The following is a 22,992-nucleotide window of genomic DNA, read 5'->3' as shown; positions in this document are numbered from 1 at the left end:
GGAACTCTAAGAAAGCTCTAGGCTTAATTCCAAAGTCTTATCATGCTTGTTTTCTCATTTTCTATCCCTCCTGTCAATAGATTTTTGGCATTTGTGTGTCAGTCTCTTTACTCAACACAGGACCCTTTTTTTGAACTTTCTGTTTTGTCCAACAACTCCTATTGTTTTCCCAGATTAAGTATAACTGGTTTGAAATGTATGATATTCAAATATCAGCAAATTTTGGCTAGTTCCTGCCTTCACAACCTTCCTACATTATTCTCTCAAGTAGTCACAAGGCCCAGCATCCTAAAGATTGTAATGACTCCTCACTGTCCTTGGGTTAGGAGCAACTGGAACAGCTGAAGGAACATTGGGATTATCTGCTTGAGAAAACAAATGACAAAGGTCAGAAGCTCAATGAGGCCAGTCGTCAACAGAGGTTCAACACAAGCATCCAGGACTTTGAGTTCTGGCTCTCAGAGGTAATTGCACCTGGAAACAGTAGAGGCAAAAGAGTTTAACACATACTTGTCAGACAAATGAATATCTACATGGGCAATTTCCTTGACCTTTCCTGGGAAAAGTTTGGAGACATAGCTGCTGATCTTATTTTCCATAAAGGCAGTTTCACCTGGCAGCTTTATTGCTTATTTCTCTATTTCCAGGCAGAGACATTGCTGGCCATGAAAGATCAGGCCAGGGACTTGGCTTCAGCAGGAAACCTACTCAAGAAGCATCAGCTATTAGAGACAGAGATGTTGGCTCGAGAGGTAAGTAGTGCTGGCATACCATTCCTCTGGGCAGAATAGAAATATTTCTGGCTTTTCTCCCTCCCATCTTAGGAGACCATTTGAAAACACAGCCTTGCAAAATTGTTCTTAGTGTTCTCAACCAGCAGTCATTTTAACTAGGTAAAATTAATGGGCTGTGAAGCCATTAAAACTGTCACTGATAATCAATTATCACTAAACTATAGACTCTAAGATTCCAGAAAGTGGACCCTAAAAACTATCTTTTTTATCTTTTACTGATGCATACATATAAGCCAATTATCTTTCCAGCTATATATTTGATCTGGTCTTCGAAAGAAAGTGGAAGTTTATAGAATTACAAACAAAAAATCAGACAGGGGCATGTGAAATGAAGTTGAACTACACATACACTCTGGAAATCCTGTCAAGGATTCCAGTTGCATCCTAACAGCAACCAAAAATTTGTCCTGCGAGCAGTGATAAAAATACTGACAGTTGTTAATTTTATACTAAAGAATTTTATAATTATCGGTTTTACTTGATAATACAGATACAGAAAAGGAAGGAGGTCAAAGGCCTTTGGACTTGGTGATGTCTCCTATGATATCAGTAGGGGGCTGGGTTAGAATAGGAGGAGACACAGAAGAGGTAGCTGTGTTTAATGGGCAGCTAAGAATGTTGCCCATAGAGTAGCTCCTGCTGCATATTGAATCAATCAATCTGTGGCTGTCAAAGTCAGCATAAGACAGTCTTGTATGGGAACAAATGATTGCCTGCCAAGATTTTCCTTTTTTTTTTTTTTTTTTTGGTGCCAGTTCAAGCAATTCTCCTGCCTCAGCCTCCCGAGTAGCAGGGATTACAGGCATGCGCCAGCATGCTCAGCTAATTTTTGTATTTTTAGTAGAGACGGGGTTTCACCATGTTGGCCATGCTGGTCTTGAACTCCTGACCTCTTGATCCACCTGCCTTGGCCTCCCAAAGTGCTGGGATTACAGGCATGAGCCACCGCACACAGCCGATTTTCTTTTTTAGTTGGGGAGAGAAGGCAAATACTGAAAACATCAGAAGGAGAAACAGGACACAGGCTAAATATACAGTTTGAGTAATGTAGTAATGCTAACTCTATTGCTCTCACATATGGCCCTTCTCCAACCTGAACATATGCTAACATGTATAACACATAATCAAATTCCATATCTTTAAAAGCTATCCATTTGGCCCAATCTTTGAGCCAGACCAGCTATTGTTAAATTGTGGGATCTGAGTAATGCCTGTACTATACTATTCACTGAGTATCCTGAGACTTTCTAGGATGCACTCAAGGACCTGAATACATTGGCTGAAGATTTGCTCTCCAGCGTGACTTTCAACGTTGATCAGATTAAGGAGAAAAAAGATAGTGTCAACAAGCGTTTCCTGAATGTCCAAGACTTGGCAGCTGCACACCATGAAAAACTGAAAGAGGCCTATGCCTTGTTCCAGTTCTTCCAGGATCTAGATGATGAGGAATCCTGGATAGAGTATGTGCCACCAGCTCAAAATGTGTGGATAATCCAAACAAGTAGATAATCCACCAAACTTGTTCCAATTTATGCTGAAATGAAATGTGTAATTGTTTCTTGAAGATAGTATTACTTCATGTTTGCCTCAGCTTACAGTTAACATTGGTTTTATTTTTCCCAAATTCCCCTACTGGATGCAAGCCAGAGAATGACAGGCGTGGAGGAAGTGAGGAGCAGTTAACATACTTGACAGGAACAAAACTAAGAAGCCATCTGCATTTGCTCTGTAGTTCATAGAATAATGTACAATACTCACAGAGACACCTGGGCATTTACACAGCTGATCAGATCCTTGTCATTCTTTATCCAGTATATCTTATATGATGCTGAGTTGGACACCCAAAAGAGAATATTACAAAGTATCTGCCATGATTTCATTACTCATCCTATTTTTGTTGTAAAATATGATGGGAAAATCTTAGCAAATCACAATATTTTGCCTACTTCCAATTTAACCTGCCTCATCATGCTTCTCTTCTACAAAGCTGCTAATTCTTATGAGTAATCAATAAATTAGAGGGAAGCACAGTGCATAGGGCAACAAACGTGTTTTCAAATCGTTTTTGGATAAGACCTTAAGATAGAATAATCTTGTCCATGTAGTCTTCGACTGTGCTTCATGATGACGCTCAAACATTTTATACTTGGAAGCATCCCAACTGCCATGACGCCTATGAAATCAGCTCTTTATACCATCCTAGCTGAATTTACTATTGACATTAATAAATGAAAATAACAAAATCCATGGAGGTCATTTATAACTTTCACATTTTTCTGAAATAGGAAACTTTAATGTATATTCTTGAGCAAACAACAGAGGATACACAGGTGGACAGGCAAAGAGACTAATGGAAAGGTTATTACAGTTGTGCCTATGGTGGAGATCAGTATGTTACTTTAATTTGTATTGGCTAAGTCAGAAGTTTTGCTGCAAGCCTCTTCCACTAATTATATTTTCAGTCATTGGCAACAGGGTATTACAGAATTTACAACCACCCTCACCACCAGTCACACACACTCTTAGAAAGCTATTGCTGTAGGATGACCTTGGATGTGTAGACTCCAAACTTTCTGTTTTCTTCCTTGATTTTAGGGAGAAGTTGTTACGAGTGAGCTCCCAGGACTATGGGAGAGATCTTCAGGGTGTTCAGAACTTGCTGAAGAAGCACAGACGCCTAGAGGGGGAGCTGGTGGCACATGAGCCTGCCATCCAGGTAGGAATAGAACCAGACCTGAAAATATAGAAATCATCTTATAGCAACCTGACATGTTACAGATAAATAAGAGGGTGCTATAAAATGTGAAAGTAGGATGTCAAGGTCAGAGAGAATTAGTCAAAGAGTTTACAAATATTCTTTTCTCTTCCATATTTAGTCTCCTATAAGTAGAAGAGTTCTGAACAAGAACCCATGCTCTTCCCTGGAAGGAGCACTTCTAACACTCCTGGGGAGTGATTGACAATTGGGAACAGACTGGGACATCTGGGGAAACTATACTTGAGCCAACTGAGAAGAAGGCAACTCTGGGTCTGACTTGGCAGCAGGATCACTCTGTGACCATGAATAGACCAAAAAGCAGATTATGAAGAGTAGCCTAGTGCAAGTATTGATATATTTGCCAAAATACTTGGGAACGTTTAGCATAGTAAATCTTGTTGTAGTTTTCATCATTCTCCCTGGACTTTCAGGACCCTCACAAAGTCCCGTGGAGTTTATAAATAATCTGGAGGGTAAGATGGGCTAGATACTTTGATAAGGGACTATGGCTAAAAGGGGAGAGATTGTGAGGTAATGGAACATGAATCGGAGTTATTCTTCAGAATGTGCTGGATATGGCAGAGAAGCTGAAAGACAAGGCTGCTGTGGGGCAAGAGGAGATCCAGTCGCGGCTGGCTCAGTTTGTCGAACATTGGGAGAAACTCAAAGAGTTGGCCAAGGCCCGGTGAGTGGGATATAGAAGGCCCAGTTCGCTTCCTGGATTTTGGATGTTGGGAGGATACTTATGTGCCTGCTCAGCATTGTCTGCTCTCCCCAACCGCCCATCTATCTCCTTAATAAGTCCTTTCTCAAATGCCAAGTCTACCACAAAACTTTCCTCCATATACCCCAGGCAATATGATCACTGCCTCTGTTCTAAATCTACCTCTCCTTCTGCATTTACATGCAGCCGTCTTTTACTATTGTTTTCCTACATGTGTTATCCTTCATATCAGGTTACTAGCCACACATCTGTTTTGCTTTGTCTCCCAGTTTTCATACTATATGCAGCCCTTAGTAATGTAAGGATGAAGAATTATTTTCCCCTATAGCCATATAGCCAATTTGAACCACATACACAATGTATTAGTCCGTTCTCACATTGATGTAAAGAACTACCTGAGACTGGGCAATTTATGAAGAAAAGAGGTTTAATCCACTCACAGTTTCATAGACTGTACAGGAAGTATGATTGGGAGGCCTCAGGAAACTCACAGTCATGGCAGAAGGCAAAGTGGAAAGAAGCGCATTCTACCAAGGCAGAGTAGGGAGCATGCGTGGATGCGGGGAGTGCTAAACACTTTTAAACCATCAGATCTTGCAAGAACTCACTTGCTATCATGAAAACTGCAAGGAGGAAATCTGCCCCCATGATCCAATCACCTCCCACCAGGCCCCTCCACTGACACATAGGGATTACAGTTCAAGATGAGATTTGGGTGGTGAAACGGAGTCAAACCACATCACACATATAGCCAAATATAACAATTTCTGTCTGTAATTCCATTTTTCCTGGGGGGCTAAAAGGGAGATTCTGGCACTTTGTGGTGCCTTCATCATATACGAAAGAAGGCAGTGCTCAGAGTAGAAAGAGACATTGTGTGACTGCTGATATTCTCCAACACTTAAGTCATCATTTCCCCTTTTTGGCTAGGGTGGGTTTCCTCCCTCCAACAAAGTTTCTTAGACAGTAGAAGGTGCCACAAAATGAACTTCTAGGGAAGGAGTCTCCTCCATTTCACAGAAGATCTTCACCACTGACTAGTAGGCACATATCATATTGTGTTGAGGCCCAGTTCAACTGTGGCTACCTTGTGAGAATAAGCTGGTCTGCCTGAATAAGATTGTGCCACCCCACTGTACTCCCACTGCTTACCAGTTTGTTCTTATCCTCACTGGGGCTTGTCACCTTGTTATAGAGGACTTCAGTTGGAAGAATCCCTTGAATACTTGCAATTCATGCAGAATGCTGAGGAAGAGGAAGCTTGGATCAATGAAAAGAATGCTATGGCTGTCAGAGGAGATTCTGGAGATACATTAGCTGCTACTCAGGTGAGGAACAGGAAGAATGAATCAATTTTCTTCTCTTCAATTTGGTTATTTTCTTGGGTAGTCAGTGTTTTTACCTGTAATATTAGGACATTTTTCTGGTGAAAGAAGATGAAGGAAATATGAATAATCCTGACAGTATTAAATACGAAAAATTAAAGTCCAAGCATGTAGGTGACTTGCCCAAGATTAAGGAATCAATTAGGTGTGAAGGCAGAACTCAAATCTTAATTCCATAATCTATGATCTGTCTATGAGTCAAAGAAATAATGGTTAAAGACCTTTCCTTACAGGTCAGATTCCTTGTAGATTATAGCTTTTGTAAGGATTCCCTTAAATTTTCATGTTAAATTGATTTGGAAAAATATCTTCTTATGTCTGGACATTGGCTGCAGTTTCAACAAAATATAATTTTAGGAAGAAGGTCTTACTGGACAAAATAGTTCCACAATTTATAGACATCCTTTTAAATGCAGGATTGGGTTTCTCTATAAAGAAATGAACAAGTAATCAGTGTGATCTTGAGTTAATGTAAATTTTGACAGCTTTTGAGAGTGATTACAAACAATAATGTATTAGGAGTTTGGAAACTATTCCTAGTAACCCTAAAAATTGGGAATTTACCAAGAACTCTTTGTAGAGATTAATTCACTTTAATGTGATGACATAAGGAAAGGCTTAGATTTGCAAAAGATAGCTTAAACCTATACCACATATAATTCAAATTATCAGCTCCTCTTATTTGTAAGTCTTTTGGATCATGTGTGTGCACCCCACTGCACACATTCAAGCATTTTAAGGCTTCCTATCAAATGCTTTCAAAGGCTTCCCTTTCCTTAAAACAGAACTTTTTTTTGTTTGTTTCATTTTGTTTTGTTTTTGAGATGGAGTCTTGCTCTGTCTTCCAGCCTGGAGTGCAGTGGTGCAATCTCAGCTCACTGCAAGCTCTGCCTCCTGGATTCACGCCATTCTCCTGCCTCAGCCTCCCAAGTAGCTGAGACTACAGGTGCCTGTCACTATGCCAGGCTAGTTTTTTTGTATTTTTATTAGAGAAGGGGTTTCACCATGTTATCCAGGATGGTTTCGATCTCCTGACCTCGTGATTCACCCACCTCGGCCTCCCAAAGTGCTGGGATTACAGGCATTAAAACAGAACTTTTTAGTTTGAGAATTATAGATTCACATGCAGTTATAAGAAATAATACTGACAGAATCTTGTGTCCTTTACCAAGTTTTCTCTAATGGAAACATCCAGAAAAGCAGTATATCATAAATGGGATATTGGCATTGTCAAGATTCAGTTAAGATTCAGAAGGCTACCATCATTACAAGGATAGCTGATGTTGCTTTTTTATAGCCACCTCCTCTTCCTGCCTCTTTAAACTGTGGCAACCAAGAGTCTGTTCTACATTTCTGTAAGTTTGTCATTTCCATGCTGCTATACAAATGAACTCATATAGTATGATGTAACTTTTGAAGATCGACCTTTTCACTCAGCACCATATTCTGGTGATTAATTTTGGTTATTGTGTGTAACAATAGTTCATTCCTTCTTATTGCTGAGCAGTGTCATGGTAAAAGTATATCACAGTTGAACCACTCACCTGGTGAGGGGTGTCTAAACTGTTTCTACTTTTTGATGACTGTGAGGAAAGCCACTATAAATATTCATGCACAAATTTTAATGCAAACATAAGTCTATTTCTCTGGGATAAATGTACAGAACCCCAATCACTGAACCATATGGTAACTGCCTATTTAGTTTTGGACCAAAAAAAAAAAAAGCCAAGTTGCTTTCCTGTTTGTATGGCTATAACATTTTACTCTCTTAACAACAATGCATAAATGATGTAGTTTCTCTATATCCCTGCTGGCATTCTGTGTTGTCACTACTTTTATTTTAGCCATTCAAATAGATATATAATGATATCTCATTGTAGTTTGTATGTGCATTTCCTTTATGGATAATGATGTTTTACATGTTCGTCATGTGTTTATTTGAAATCTGTATATTTTCTTCAATGAAATGTCTATTTGTCCACTTTCTAATTGAATTGTTAGTTTGTTCATTTTGATTTGCTTTATTGTGACAAAAACACTGAGCATTAGATCTACTCTCTTAATACATTTATACGTTTATAACATATTATTGTTGACCGTAGGTACAATGTTGTAGGCTGTACAGAAACGTTCTCAAACGTTTTCATCTTGCTTGACAATGTCAATATCCCGTTTATGGTGAAACCCTTTCTCTACTAAAAATATATTATGCCTTATGATTAGTAAAACTTCAATTTTTTTCGCAGCCTCTGGTAATTAGCATTCCATTCTTTGATTTTATAAATTTGTCTACCTCATATAGGTGGAATCATGTAGCATGTGTCTTTCTATAATTGGCTTATTTTGCTTAGCTTAATGTCCTCAAGGTTCATCTATGTCGTCATATATTGCATAACTTTCTTATTTTTTAAGACTAAATGGTATTTTGTTGTATGAATATGCCACATTTTTTTTCATCCTTTCATCTGTTGATGGGCATTTAGGTTGTGTCCATATCTTGGGTATTGTTAATAATGCTGCAGTGAACATAAGCATGCTAATATCTTATTGAAATCATTATTTCCTTATCCTTTTGGATAAATATCCAGAAATAGAATTGCTGGACCATAGGTAGTTTTATTTTAAATGTTTTGAAGAATATTCATATTGTTTTCCATAACAGCTGTGCCATTTTGCATTCCCACTAACATTGTGAAAGGGTTTCAATTTCTGCATATCCTCACTAACACTGGTCTTTTACATTTTTGTTAATAGCCATCCTGACAGGTGTGAACTGATATCTCATTGTGGTTTACTTTGGATTTTCCTAATAGTTAATAATGTGAAGCATCTTTTCATATACCTGAGGGGCATTTACATGCCTTTTTAGGGAAATTTCTATCAAACTTCTTAGCTCATTTTTATTATTTTTAAATTTATTTCTTTCAATAGTTTTTTTTAGGTACAGGTGGTTTTGGTTATATGGATAAGTTCTTTAGTGGTGATATCTAAATTTCTGGTACACCTATCACTCGAGCAGTGTACACTATATCCAATATGTAGTCTTTTATCCCTGATCCATTTTCCACCCTTTCCCTCAATTCCTCTAAGTCCATTATATCATTTTAATGCCTTTTCATCCTCATAGCTTAGCTCCTATTTATAAGTGAGAACATAAGACATTTGCTTTTCCATTCCTGAGTTACTTCACTTAGAGTGGCCCCCCAACTCCATCCAGGTCACTGCAAACACCATTATTTTGCTTCGTTTCATGGCTGAGTACTATTCCATGATATATATATTATCACATTTTCTTTATCCATTCATTAATTGGGCAGTAAGTTGGTTGGTTATTTTTGTAATTGCAAATTGTACTGCTATAAACACAAGTATGCATGTGTCTTTTTCATAAATGACTTCTTTTCCTTTGGGTAGGTACCCAGCCGTGGGATTGCTTAATTGAATGGTAGTTCTACTTTTAGTTCTTTAAGGAATGTCCATACTGTTTTTTATAGTGGTTGTGCTAGCTTACATTTTCACCAGCAGTGTGAGAGTGTTCCCTGTTTACCACATCCACACCAGCATCTATTATTTTTTGACTTTTTATTATGGCCATTATTTCAGGAGCAAGGTGATATCCCATTGTGGTTTTAATTTGCATGTCTCTGATAATTAGTGATATTGAACATTTTTTTTTCATGTTTGTTTTTAGCCCAATTTTAAAATCAAGTTAGTAGGGATTTTTTACTTTTATTTTAATTTTTTATTTACTTTTTAGTATTGAGTTATATTCATTCCTTATGCATTTTAGAGATTAGCCCCTTTTAGAAAAGTCATTTATAAGTATTAACTCTCATTCTTTGGGTTGTCTTTCCACTCTGTTGATTGTTTCCTTTGCTGTGCAGAAGTTTTAGCTTTATATACTCCCACTTGTTTATTTTTTCTTTTTGTTGCCCATGCTTTTAGTGTCGTATCTATGTAATCATTGCCAACACCAATATCGTGAAGATTTCACCCTATGTTTTCTTTCAGGAGTTCTACAGTTTCAAGACTTACATTTAAGTCTTTAAACAATTTTGAGTTGATTCCTGGTTATGGTATAAGGGTCTTATTTCATTAGTCTGCAAGTGAAAAACAGTTTTCCCAGCACTGTTTGTTAAAGAAGCTGTCTATTCTTCATTGTATATTTTTAGCACCTGTATCAAAGACCAGTTAACTACATATACATGGGTTTATTTCTGGACTCTCTATTCTGTTTCATTCATCTATGTCTGTTTTTATACCAGTACCATACTCTTAATTATTGTAGCTTTTTAATGCATTTTAAAGTCAGGAAGTGTGATTCCTTCAGCTTTGTTCTTCTTTGTCAAGATTGATTTGACTATTTGTGGCCTTTTCTGATTCCATATAAATTTTACTGATTTTTCTATTTCTGTAAAAAATGTCATTGGGATTTTAATAGGGATTTCATTGACTTTGTACATCACTTTGGGTAGTATTCACATTTTTTAACAATATTAAATCTTCTAATCTATGAACACAGAAAGTTTTTCCATTTGTTTGTGGCTTCTTTAATTTCTTTTATCAATGTTTTATAGTTTTCAGTGTATGAGCTTTTCACCTCCTTGGTTACATTTATTTTTATATATTTTATTCTTTTTGATGTGATTGTAAAAGGAATTATTTTCTTAATTTCTTTTTCAGATAGTTTATTGTTTACAATTTCTAAACCGACTTTTATGTTTTGAGTTTTAAACAAAGACAATTTTACTTCTTCCTTTCTTATTTAGATGCCTTTCACTAGGACTTCCAGTACTGTGTTGAATAGAAATAGTGAGAGTGAGCATCTTTGCCTTGTTCATAAACTTAAAGGAAAAGCTTTTAGTTTCACCATTAAACATGATTTTTTTTTTTTTTTTTTTTTTTTTTTTTTTTTTTTTAGACAACAGACATTTATTATCTCATAGTTTCCCTAGGTCAGGAGTACAAAAACAGCTTAGCTAGTTACTATGTTTAGGGTTTCACGATGTTGCTATCATGGTGTTGATTGGACTGCATTACAATCTGGGGTTTCAACTGAGGAAGAATCCATTTCCAAACTGACTCAAATTGCTATCAGAATTTATTTTTGTGGCTGTGGTACTAGGGGCTTCAGGTTCTTGCTGGCTGTTGGCTGGAGGCTTCCCTGATATTCTAGAGCTCACAATTCCTAGAGGTGATCCATTATTTATTGAGACCTCTTGCAGTTTCTTGCCACATGAGCTTTTCCAGTGTGGCCATTTGCTTCATTAAGCCAGAAAGGAGAGCCACTAGAGTTAGTCTGGTAGCAAGATGAAGTCTTATGTGACATAACAAAGAATAACATAACATAACATAACAAGTGAAATCCCATCATATTTGTCATATTCTATTAGTTATAAATAAGTCACAGGTCCTGTCCACACTCCGGGAGAGGGTATTTTACAAGGACTGAACAGCAAGGAGCGGGTACCATGGGGGCTTCTCCAGTGTCTGTCTGTCACAAGACAGTTCCCAGAAACAATAGCGCTGTACTTCCTCTATAACCCATTGGCTAGAGCTGAGCCATACATTGTTGGAAAATGTAGTCGTTCTTTCTGCATGCTTTTATTGTAGAGGAAGGGGAGACTAAATATTGAAAGACAACTAGCAGACTGCTTTTCAATCAGAGATCTTCCAAGCAGAAATTTTGTAACAATTAGGTGAGATGAACACAACAGCACCTGGCAATCTCAGAGGTGGTCAAAAGATGTCCTATGATTATAGCTACTAAATTTATTACTATATTTAGTATTATTAATAGAATAGAAACTAAATTTCCTTTAAAAAGAGAAGAGTTTGAATAGAAAATTATGTTCATTTCATTTTTACACTAAAATGTAAGTCTTAGGTAACTCAATTATATCTTATAGTTAATACTTTTATTCTTATAAGCATGACCAATCTGATGATCCCATATTTTTAAAAATATCACTTACCTACATATCTCTCTGCAAATTTCATAGCATTTTCTCACGTTTTATTCTCAATTCATTCCTCTGAAGTGTCCATTGTTCTCATTTACTAGGTGAGGTGAAGCAATCAGCCCAAAGTTAAGTAACTGGTAGTGGCATAACCAGAGCTGGGTCCCAGGTCATGCAACTCTACACAGATTCCACTAAAGTATACCGTTGAGAAATTGATTTCATTGAAGAACAAAAATGTGAATATATTAAGCATTTGGACAAATATTTGATGTTGGTCACACTCCAGAAACGAGGCAATATCCAGATAATTGATGACTTTCCATATTGTCTCTCTCTCTGCTTGCTGTGCTTAATGTAGTCCCAAACAAAAGAAAAAAAAAAAAAAAAAAAAAGCTGTTGCCCCCCAGGATAGATAGGTATAAATAAAAATTAATTCTATTACCACCCCAAATCCTTTAACCCAGTTTACATTTGTTTTCTTCTGCTGTAAGTACAAAGCTATTACAAGTTTTAGAACTCTAGAGCGTCTCTGCCAACCTTAGCAGATTGTTGTAGGGCTCTACCCTGATCAACAATAGAATCTAAATTCGTAATTTATATATAATAAAGTCTAAATGTGGGCTTTTCATACATGTGCTTTATCACTTCGGAGTAATATCCTTCTGTTCTTCGTTTGTTGATGGTTTTTATCATGGAAGAGTGCTGAATTCTGTCCATTTCCTTCGGAATCTGTTGAGATGATTATTTGGTTCTATCTTTTATTGTGTCAATGTGTTGTATCACATTTATTGATCTGCATATGTTGGACCATCCTTGCATCCCAGGGATAAATTTTGCTTGTTTGTGGTAAATAATCATTTTAATGTGCTGCTGGATTCAATATGCTAGTATTTTGTTGAGGAGTTTTGCATGTATATTCAATAAGGATATTAAGGATATTAGCTCCTCTATATATATTTAGATAGATAGATAAATAGATAGATAGATAGAGAGAGAGAGATAGTTTGTCTCTCTTGATAGATAGACATATCTCTCTATCTATCTATCTATCTATCTATCTATCTATCTATCTATCTATCGAGAGAATTATTGCCTGGCTTTGGTACCAGGGTAACGCTGACTTTGTGAAGGTGTTTAGAAATGTTCCCTCCTCTTAAATTTTTGAAACAGTTTGAGAAGAATTGGTATTAATTATTTAAATGTTCGATTTAATTCATCAGTGAAGCCATCTGGTCTTGGGATTTTCTTTGTTGAGAGGTTTATTTCTTATTCAGTCTCCATACTAGTTATAAGTCTGTTTGGACTTTCTTCATGATTTAGTCTTGGTAAGTTGTCTGTTTCTAGGGATTTCTATATTTTCTCTAGATATTCTAGTTTGTTGGCATATAATTGTTTATAACCATTTCTCGTGATCTCTTTTATTTCTTTGACATCAGTTCTAATGTTTCTTCTTTTATTTTTGCATTTATTATTTGAAAATAGAAGGTGAAGATGTTGAAGAGACTTTACTTCATGCAGTATATATGTATAAAAACATGATTCATTCAGGCATTCACTCATACAAAGTCAATCACCTTTCCAATATTCATTTACAGTTTCTTCAAAAACTGAAATGTAATACAGTCATAATATACAATGTAGTCCATCTTGCTTTACAATGAGTAACCATCTTATTTTAGTGCCTCAACACAATGAACTGAAAGTTCTTTTATTTTCAAAAGGGATTTTGAAAAAGTATAATAGTCATAGAAATTCTGTTTCTTCCTTTAGCCTGAGTTACTATGTTGCATAGTTAAAAAAAAAAAAAAATGGACAGAGTGCTGTCATGACAAGAGGGAGGTGAAGGCAGTAGTGGGAGCAGTGGCAGTGGTGGGTGGTCCTGGTGGTGGTGATTATGGATTTATTTAGATATTTCTCTGGAAAGTACAACAGAAGACAAAGTACCACTCTTTGTGCTTCAGCCACACTTCTCTTTTCATTCTGCCAGCTACACAGACATCATGTTTTCAGAAAGCAATCAGAGAACTTTTAGAGTAATAGTCAATGGAAGCTCCGTGTTCCCCTTGACTTCTCTCTCGGATCAGGGATTAGTTTAGGATGTTCTTTCTACTAATTTTTTTTCTGCTAGACACATTGTTTCACTGAATTAGATAAATCTCAATATGGAGAAATCTTTATAGATGACCTCAGTCAAAACCCTTATTCCAAAATCAAAATAAGATTACAGTCACGTAATAAATTAGAAAGAGTGTCACTTGTATATCTTTGACTCTTTTTTCCAGTAAGTTATACTCATTGACAAGTGAGACTTTGAGAAAGCAATTGAGTATAGTTGTTCCAGAAAAAGTGGGCATTCACCTAGTCTGCCAATGTCATTGAATCAACCCTAGGGAATAGTATCACAGAGAGTCTGAGTATGAGTGAAAATAGATTTTCCAGCTTTGGATATCTTGATTCTTACTGACTCATTTATGCAGAGCTTGCTAATGAAGCATGAAGCTTTGGAAAACGACTTTGCTGTCCATGAGACCCGAGTTCAAAATGTGTGTGCACAAGGAGAAGACATCCTAAATAAGGTGAGCTAGTTCAGGAATTCCAGCTCAAACTTCCATTCTCCAAAAGGGACTGGCCCAAATATAGAAATGCTAAGATTATATGCAGAGAGCAGTGCTAAGATCATATGCAGAACTTTAACAATCTCTTCTAAACTGCCTTTTGTTTTTGTCGTAGTTAGCAAACAATTATCTACTCAATTGCTGTATTTTTTTTTCAAATTCTTATACATACATATTTCAGTTTTCCTTAAATCTTTTGTTGACATTTTGTTGTCCCATGCAGAACATGGTGTTTATAAAAGTCTTATCACTATCTTTGGCCATAGAATATTATAATAATTTGAAGAAGTTGCTTTCTAAGCCTCGAGGAAAACAACACTGAAACCTCTTTTAAATTTGAGAATCGTTTCTTTGTTTAAATGTAGTTTTTAATAAATCTTCATTGATCTAACTGCTTCACAAAGACCATTAAACAGAGGTGACTCCCTACCTCCTAGAAACTTACACTAAGAAGGTCACACTTACACAGACAAACATGAGAAGATCATCCAAATGTTGGAAATGGAAATGACCTTCTTGGACATGAATGAATAATAAAATAATTACACTAGACCAGAAGACTGTGGTTATATATTTGAAATGAGAGAGATGAGTGCTTTCTATTGGTACTAAAGGATTCACATTCCTAGCCCTGCACATTCATAAATATATTTGTCTCTCCCCTTCTCACAGGTGTTGCAGGAGGAAAGTCAGAACAAAGAGATTTCTTCCAAGATAGAGGCTTTGAATGAAAAGACCCCTTCTCTGGCGAAGGCAATAGCTGCTTGGAAGTTGCAATTGAAAAATGATTATGACTTTCAGGAATTCAACTGGAAGGCTGATGTGGTAGAGTCTTGGATAGGTATGATGTGTCAGGTCCAGAGTCATTGGGTTTGAGAATTCCTAATAAATCCCATGTGTAGAATGGTCTCTGGGACTTTTACCGTATGAAAGGAGGTGTTTCCATCACTACTCATTCCTATCCTTTCTGGACAGAATTACACTCACATTTGTGCACACACATACACACACACACAAATTGAGAAAGAGATAGATATGATGATGCAGTAATTATATACCATAATCCAGAGAACACGTTTTTGGGGAATGGGAGATTTTGTGTGTGATATTCAGAAAGGAAAAGCCATAGCAAAGTGTTCTAAGAAATAATCTAAAATGTTTGTTTGATTTACTTACAATTCATATCTAATCTATGATTTTTCTCTCTCTTTTTTTTTTTTTCTATGAAGTACTCAAAAGCTCTCATGACCCTAGCTCTGTTTCATTAAGTTTTATCCTGCCTAAGTAGAAAAACGATCCATTGGTCCCACTGCTCACATATTCCAATGAATCATCAACTTTGAGAGTCAAGAAGCTTTCTTGTTGTGTATTGTAAATATTCCTTTTCTGCTTACAAGGACTCAAACAAGACCAAATGTCTTTCTCTTATTAATTATTTTTGCCTTTTAGCTGATAAGGAAACAAGCCTAAAGACCAATGGTAATGGTGCAGACCTTGGTGACTTCCTCACTCTCCTGGCAAAACAGGTAAGACTGATAGATGTTAGGTAAGCCTAAGACCTGTTTCACACAGAAGCTCATCCTCCATGATTATTTGTGAATTGTGGGATTTTATTGTCTGTAGCCTCTGTAAGATTTTCCCTTCTTAATATTTATAATTTCCTAATTATTATTTTTTTCCCTCTCTCTCATGAATCGTGCTACTGGGTTTTCATCATTTTTGTTTTTTAGAGAACCAACATTCAGCTTTTTAATTTTTCTCTGGGTTTGTGTGTGTGTGTGTGTGTGTGTGTGTGTGTGTGTGTATTCTATTCCATTAAAAGCTTTTTATATTATCATCTTTTTTTTACTTTATTTGGAATTACTTTAATGTTTTCTTTTAATTTCTTGAGATGTACAATTAGATTATCAAAATTTTAGCCTTTCATCTTTTCTAACATATCAATTTTAAATATATGTTTTTCCCAAAGCAAAGTTTTAGTCGCATTCTGCAAATTTTGTTATTTCTTTTATCATTCAGTTAATTTTTTTTGAAATTTCTTATTTGGTTTATTCTATTATCTATTTATTATTTGGTAGTGTATTATTTGATTTCAAATATTTGGGACTTTTCTCTTTATATTTTTGACATTTATATCTAGTTTGATTCCACTGTATTTTAAAAATATATTCTATATTTTTCAGAAACTTGATTTATATCTAGTAACAGTCTATTTTGTTGTATATTGTACGTACGTTTGAAAAGAATGTGTATTTTGCAGTGGTTTATATTACCAACCAGATTTTCATTTTTAATCATGTTGTTTGAATACTTCATTATTTTTATAAATTTTGAGGATAGGCTAAAAGTTGTGTTGACATTTTGAACTGTCAAATCATCTTGGCAAATTGATATTTTTAATTATAAAATCTTCCTCTTTATCTTGAATTACATTTCTTGATTTAAAGTCTACTTTTTCAGGTACCAGTATACTGCACCAACATTTTTTTTTTTTTTTTTTTTTAGTGTCTGCAGAAATGTTTATTTCCACATTTTAGGGCTTTTTAAAACATTTTTGTCTCCATATTTTGTATGTGTCTTTTGTAAATATTATATAGTTGGCTATTACTTTACCTAATTTGATAATTTTATGGAAAAAGTGAGTCTGTTTACATTTAAAGTATTATAATTAACTCATGAACTTTGGTTTAAAGCTTTAACTAAACACCCTCTGCCATCCAACCCCCTACTTTTTGGTCAGGGATTGAAATGATCCAGGACACAGTTTCGGTCTCTTTGAAGACTCACCTTTTTTTTCACTTTGCCCCTGTGGCCTTTCAGGCATTTCAGTGGAAGCCTTTTAACCAGGGCTGCTCCTACCTGATGGGTCCTGAAGTAAGCCCTGTGTCACTACTGAAAATTCTAGTTAGGATGTTACATTTTTAGCTACCATTTCTGCTTGGCTTCTAGACTTGTGTCCTATACAGTTTTGGCATCTAAAATGCTTTGAGGGGAAAAGACAACAGAATATTGACTACTTTTCTGTAGTTTCCTTATTATAGCCCCTCAAATTCTGGCTGTCACAGTTTCTTATTATGCCAAGTTATGTCTCTTTAACGCCATGAGATTTTCAAATGCTCTGAGCAATGCTTACTCCTCACCCTCTAATATTTCAATGTATAAGAACTTGTACAGCTTACACCTCAAAGGGAAATGTAGAGAGACTTATTTTGACTTCAGTGATGTTCCCTTCTGTCTGGAATTTTAGTCCCTTGAGTTGTAGTTACCTATGTTTCATTCTGATTCATTTCAAGCAACTGATTTTTTGTACCTTTATCTAGCCATTAATAAAGTTGCCCAATTAGACAAATACAAGCCACTGTATCAAAACTGAGGGAAAATTCCCGAATTTTGTGTGATTTTTGATATGAATGTTTCTGCAAAAAACTTATTTGTATAATTGGCACATCTAGGAGGTCTTTTGTTAGTGTACTTCCAAGGTCCCTACTAGTGCTCTGCTACTAATTAGAACAAAGAATATAATAACTAATATAAGAAAGTTTCGGAAAGGTGTGTGCTGTAGGAAAGATTTAGTTTTCATTGTGAAAATTTAGAATGTCATATCATACTCCAGTATTTCCTTGTATTAATATATTAGTCCACTCTCATGCTGCTGATGAAGAGATACCCAAGACTGGGTAATTTATAAAGAATAGAGGTTTAATTGACTCACAGTTCAGAATGGCTGGAGAGGCCTCAGGAAAATTACAATCATGGCAGAAGGGGAAACAAACACTTCCTTCTTCACATGATGGTAGGAAGGAGCAATGCCAACCCAAAGGTGGAAAAGCACATTATGAAACCCTCAGATCTCTTGAGAACTCACTCACTATCATAAGAAAAGCATGCGAGTAACTGCCCTCATGATTAAGTTATCTTCCACTGAGTTCCTCCCATGATATGTGGGGACTATGGGAACTACAATTCAAGATGAGATTTAGGTGGGGACACAGCCAAACCATATCATTCCACCCCTGGCCCCTCCCAAATCTCATGTCATCACATTTAAAAACACAATTATGCCCTTCCAATAGTCTTCCAAAGTCTTAACTCATTCCAGAATTAACTCAAAAGTCTAAGTCCAAAGTCTCATCTGAAATAAGGTAAGTCCCTCTGTCCATGAGTCTGTAAAATCAAAAACAGGTTAGTTACTTCCTAAATACAATGAGAGTACAGGCTTTGAGTAAATACACTAATTCCAAATGGGATAAATTGGCCATAACAAAGGGCTACAGGCCTCATACAAGTCTGAAATCCAATAGGACTGTCATTAAACCTTAAAGTTCCAAAATGATCTCTTTTGACTCCATGTCCCACATCCAGGGCACATTGATGCAAAGGGTGGGCTCCCATGGCCTTGGGCAGCTCCACGCCTATGGCTTTGCAGGGTACAGCCTCCCTCATAGGTGCTTTCATGGGCTGGCATTGAGTGTCTACAGCTTTTCCAGGTCCATGTTGCAAGCTGTTGGTGGATCTACCATTTTGGAGTCTGGAGGACACTAGGCAGTACCCCAGTGAGGACTCTGTGTGGGGTGATGGACCTCCAATCCCACTTTTCCCTTTTGTGCTGCCCTAGCAGAGGTTCTTCATGAGAACTCTGCCCCTGCAGCAGACTTCTGCCTGGACATGTAAGTGTTTCCGTACATCCTCTGAAATCTACAAAGCTCCCAAACCTCAATTCTTGACTTCTGTGTACATGGAGGCTCAATGCCACATGGAAGCTGCCAAGGCTTAGGACTTGCACCCTCTGAAGCCATGGTCTGAGTTGTACCTTGGCACCTTTTAGCTCCGGCTAGAACAGCTGAATGCAGAGCACCAAATAACTAGCTGCACAAATCAGGGAGCCCTGGGCCCAGCCCAGGAAATGATTTTTCCCTACTTAGCCTTCCAGCCTGTGATGAGAGGGGTTACCTTGAAGGTCTCTGACATGCCCTGAAGACATTCCTCCCCTGATGATTAACATTCAGTTACTTGTTACTTATGCAAATTTCTGCAGCTGGCTCGAATTTCTCCCCAGTAAATGGGCTTTGCTTTTCTATTGCATCATCAGGCTGCAAAATTTCCAAACTTTTATGTTCTGCTTCCTCTTGCATGCTTTGCTCTTAGAAATTTCTTCTGCCAGATATGCTAAATAATCTCTCTCAAGTTCAAAGTTCCACAGATCTCTAGGGCAGGGATCAAATGCTTCTAGTCTCTTTGCTAAAGCCTAGCAGGAAAGGCCTTTTTTCCAGTTCCCAACAAGTTCCTCATCTCCATCTGAGACCACCACAGCCTGAACTTCATCGTTCATATCACTATCAGCAATTTGGTCAAAGCCATTCAACAAGTCTTCAGGAAGTCCCAAATTTTCCCACATCTTCCTGTCTTCTGAGCCCTCCACATCTCTGGGAAGTTCCAAACCTTCACACATGTTTCTATCTTTCTCTGAGCCCACCAAACTCTTCCAACCTCTACCTGTTACCCAGTTCCAAAGTCACTTCCACATGTTCAGGTATCTTTACAGTAGCACCCCACTCTCTGCTGTACCAATGTACTGCATTAGTCTGTTCTCACACTGCTAATAAAGATATACCCAAGACTGGGTAATTTATAAAGAATAGAGGTTTAACTGACACATTTTATCATGGCTGGGGAGGCCTCAGGAAACTTATAATCATGGCAGAGGGGGAAACAAACACGTCCTTCTTCATAAGGCAGTGGAAAGAAGTGTTGAGCAAAAGGGGAAAAAAACCCTTATAAAACCATCAGATCATGTGACAACTCACTCACTATAACAAGAACAGCATGAGAGTAACTGCCCGCATGATTCAATTACCTCCCACTGGCTCCCCCCCACGACATGTCGGGACTATGGGAACTACAATTCAAGATGAGATTTGGGTGGGGACACAGTCAAACCAAACCATATCAATTAATTTTATATCTAGCATAGAATCTAACTGTAAAATACACATAAACTGGAGCTTTCAGCCCCAAATGTTTGCTTACATCTCTAAGTTATATTTCCTTTTTCTTAATCATCATCTTAATTCTTGCCTAACCTTATCTATGATTAAAATCTGGTGGAACCCAGATGTGAATGATCCTTGCACCATTTTCCTGTTCATGGCCTCTCTCCTGATGTTTCTCAGGACACTCTGGATGCCAGTTTGCAGAGTTTCCAGCAAGAGAGACTTCCCGAGATCACTGACCTGAAGGACCAATTGATTGCTGCTCAACACAGCCAGTCTAAAGCCATTGAAGAGCGTTATGCCGCCCTGCTGAAGCGCTGGGAGCAGTTGCTGGAAGCTTCGGCAGCCCACAGACAGAAATTGCTGGAGAAACAGCTGCCTCTAGAGAAGGTTTAAAAAAATTATGAAGCGTGATCAGTTCTCTATTACCCGTATATTAGCTATGAAATTCAGAAATAGACATTGGAAACTCTGTTTGGATAATACATAAACCTTTTATTGCATTGAAAGATGTCAGGAAGACATTCTTACTGAGCAAAAAGTAGATTGAAAAGAAGCTTTAAAAAAATTTTTTTAGCATGACTGATTAGTTGCATCACTAACTTGAGATGGAAGCCAAGCAAATATAGTGGAAGAGGTAGATGGAACAAGAGGGTAGGAGGTCTTTGTATAAGGTAGAATTTAAACAGTCAGGCAAAAGTCAAGTTTGTCCCTGTGCTTTTCCTAACCCAAATAAAAGGAGCACTGGACAAGTTGTCATAAAACATGTTCTCGCCTTATATCGAGCTTTCCTAGGTTGAAGACCTTGTAAGAGTCACTTAATATCCCTAAACCTTGATATCCCCATTTAGAAAATAGAGTAGTATCACCATTCTATTCTGCCTTTCTGTTATTACTATTAAAAAAGATAATGAATCAAAAGTGCAGTATAGACCCCTAAGTTCCATATAAATATGTAATCAAAATGTTCCTTCAAATGTTCGCTGCTAAGGCATTGGATATTGATCATAAAAATATCAATACTAGAAGGAGGCCAGGCACGGTGGCTCACACCTATAATCACAGCACTTTGAGAGGCTGAGGAGAGCCGATCATGAGGTCAGGAGATTGAGATCATCCTGGCTAACACCATGAAACCCCGTCTCTACTAAAAATACAAAAAATTAGCCAGGCATGGTGGCAGGTGCCTGTAGTCACAGCTACTCAGGAGGCTGAGGTAGGAGAATGGCGTGAACCCAGGAGATGGAGCTTGCAGTGAGCCCAGATTGCGGCCACTATACTCCAGCCTGGGCGACAGAGCAAGACTCCATCTGAAAAAATAAATAAATGAAAGGAAATCAGAATGGTCAGTGGAATTACTGAGCACTCCTAGACCCTAAGAATCATTTTACTTGGTAGTGAATTAAGTCAAGGAGTTAAGGAATTTAGGAAATAACACAAGAGTAAAAGTCAAGTTAGATTCTTAATTAATTTCTACACTTTTGAAAAACACAGGCCTACATCAAATAAATCTTAGGTGAAAAATTAAGTCAATTAAGTGGGCAATTTTACACATATATGTGCATTCTGCATAGGAAGCTCCTTCATATTTTTAATCTTTTTTTAAAAAATTTTTCAAACTGCAAGGAGTTTTATTTTCTGATTACAAAATATTTATAAAGTATTCACTCAATCTATAATATTATGAAAACGATATGAAATACTTTATAGGTTTCTGTGTCCTTTCCATGTAGAGGTCATGTTAATTTTCTCTGTGTTGATCTATTTTGGCATATAGATTGCTGAAATGAGTACAGGATCAGATGTAATGGTTTAATAACTTTGAAATCCTCCCTCCATGTGGGCCAGTTTTCTTCTTTTTCATTCTTGTATTTGGGAAGGAAAAATTTATTTTTATGTTTGCTCAAGACAAACCTCTTTAGCAGTACAATCTGCTGACCCAAAATCTGTGATGTATTTTAAGTATAAAAGTATTTTTGATCACTTGCTGTTTGAAAAAAATCATGCTTTTTCTGTCATTCAGTAATACAGAAAATTTGGAGCTATTCGGAGCATTTGGATAATGCCAGACAGTAATACAACAATACATGTATTTGTGCTAAGGATTCAGGTTAGAGGGTAGAAAATGAGTTCAAGCAGTGGTTTGAAAAGTTTCGGGCATGAAATGAGGCCTGAAAAAGGTTTAAAAGGAAGGTAGGAGAATGCCCTAGTCTTGTCAAAGAGAAGTCAGCTCAGTGTGGTCTACAGAAGCTTGTAGGATAAAAAGATAAAGTAGATAAAGGAGATAACAGATTTTCTTGGTTTGTTTATTCAATCATTATTTCATCCATTCATTCAATGCCTTTTTTTTTTTTTTTTTTTTTTTTTCCTTCATGTTTACTTCCTGCCAGGCAGAACTGGAGCATAAACTTTAGAATAAGAAATCATATAATTGGAAACTACCTTTGCTACTTTTGGAATTTTAAAACTGAAATAATTTCAGAAATCATTCGACCTCCCTCATTTGTAAATGATGGAAGATTTAAACAGTTTCACACAATGAGAAAACGCCAGAACCAAGGCTCGTTCTGCTAACTCACATGTTCAACCATCAAAGTACACAGTCCCTATTGGTTTTAGCTCTGCCCTTTTAGATTGCTGGCCCTGCAGATATTTAAAGGCAGGCGTTATTTTTATCCTCAATCTTCTCTTCTGCTAAGAGGCTTTATCAGGAAAGATGGTAGTGTTTTTTTTTTTTTTTTTTTTTTTTTTTTTTTTTTTTTT

The 22,992-nt window shown here is 36.8% G+C and overlaps 1 protein-coding gene across 2 annotated transcripts in view; it reads left to right on the top strand.

Annotated features, from left to right (window-relative positions):
• The window catches only part of SPTA1 (spectrin alpha, erythrocytic 1), a 75,870-nt gene that overhangs the window by 42,754 nt on the left and 10,124 nt on the right, over positions 1-22,992 (top strand). For both annotated transcript variants that reach the window (XR_003309950.1, XM_026457049.1), the window contains 10 exons: positions 327-464; positions 648-752; positions 2,046-2,254; positions 3,390-3,510; positions 4,116-4,237; positions 5,472-5,604; positions 14,102-14,200; positions 14,912-15,080; positions 15,689-15,765; positions 20,410-20,619. Coding sequence is in view for 1 of the 2 variants with exons in the window: in XM_026457049.1 (XP_026312834.1) it covers positions 327-464; positions 648-752; positions 2,046-2,254; positions 3,390-3,510; positions 4,116-4,237; positions 5,472-5,604; positions 14,102-14,200; positions 14,912-15,080; positions 15,689-15,765; positions 20,410-20,619 (1,383 nt within the window). In the remaining variant the exon portion in view is untranslated. The remainder of the gene's footprint in view (positions 1-326; positions 465-647; positions 753-2,045; positions 2,255-3,389; positions 3,511-4,115; positions 4,238-5,471; positions 5,605-14,101; positions 14,201-14,911; positions 15,081-15,688; positions 15,766-20,409; positions 20,620-22,992) is intronic.

Source organism: Piliocolobus tephrosceles, chromosome 1 (genome assembly GCF_002776525.5).
Source record: "Piliocolobus tephrosceles isolate RC106 chromosome 1, ASM277652v3, whole genome shotgun sequence".
NCBI lineage: Eukaryota > Metazoa > Chordata > Mammalia > Primates > Cercopithecidae > Piliocolobus > Piliocolobus tephrosceles.
Note: the sequence above shows the minus strand (reverse complement) of the source record. Positions and strands in the feature narration are given on the sequence as shown.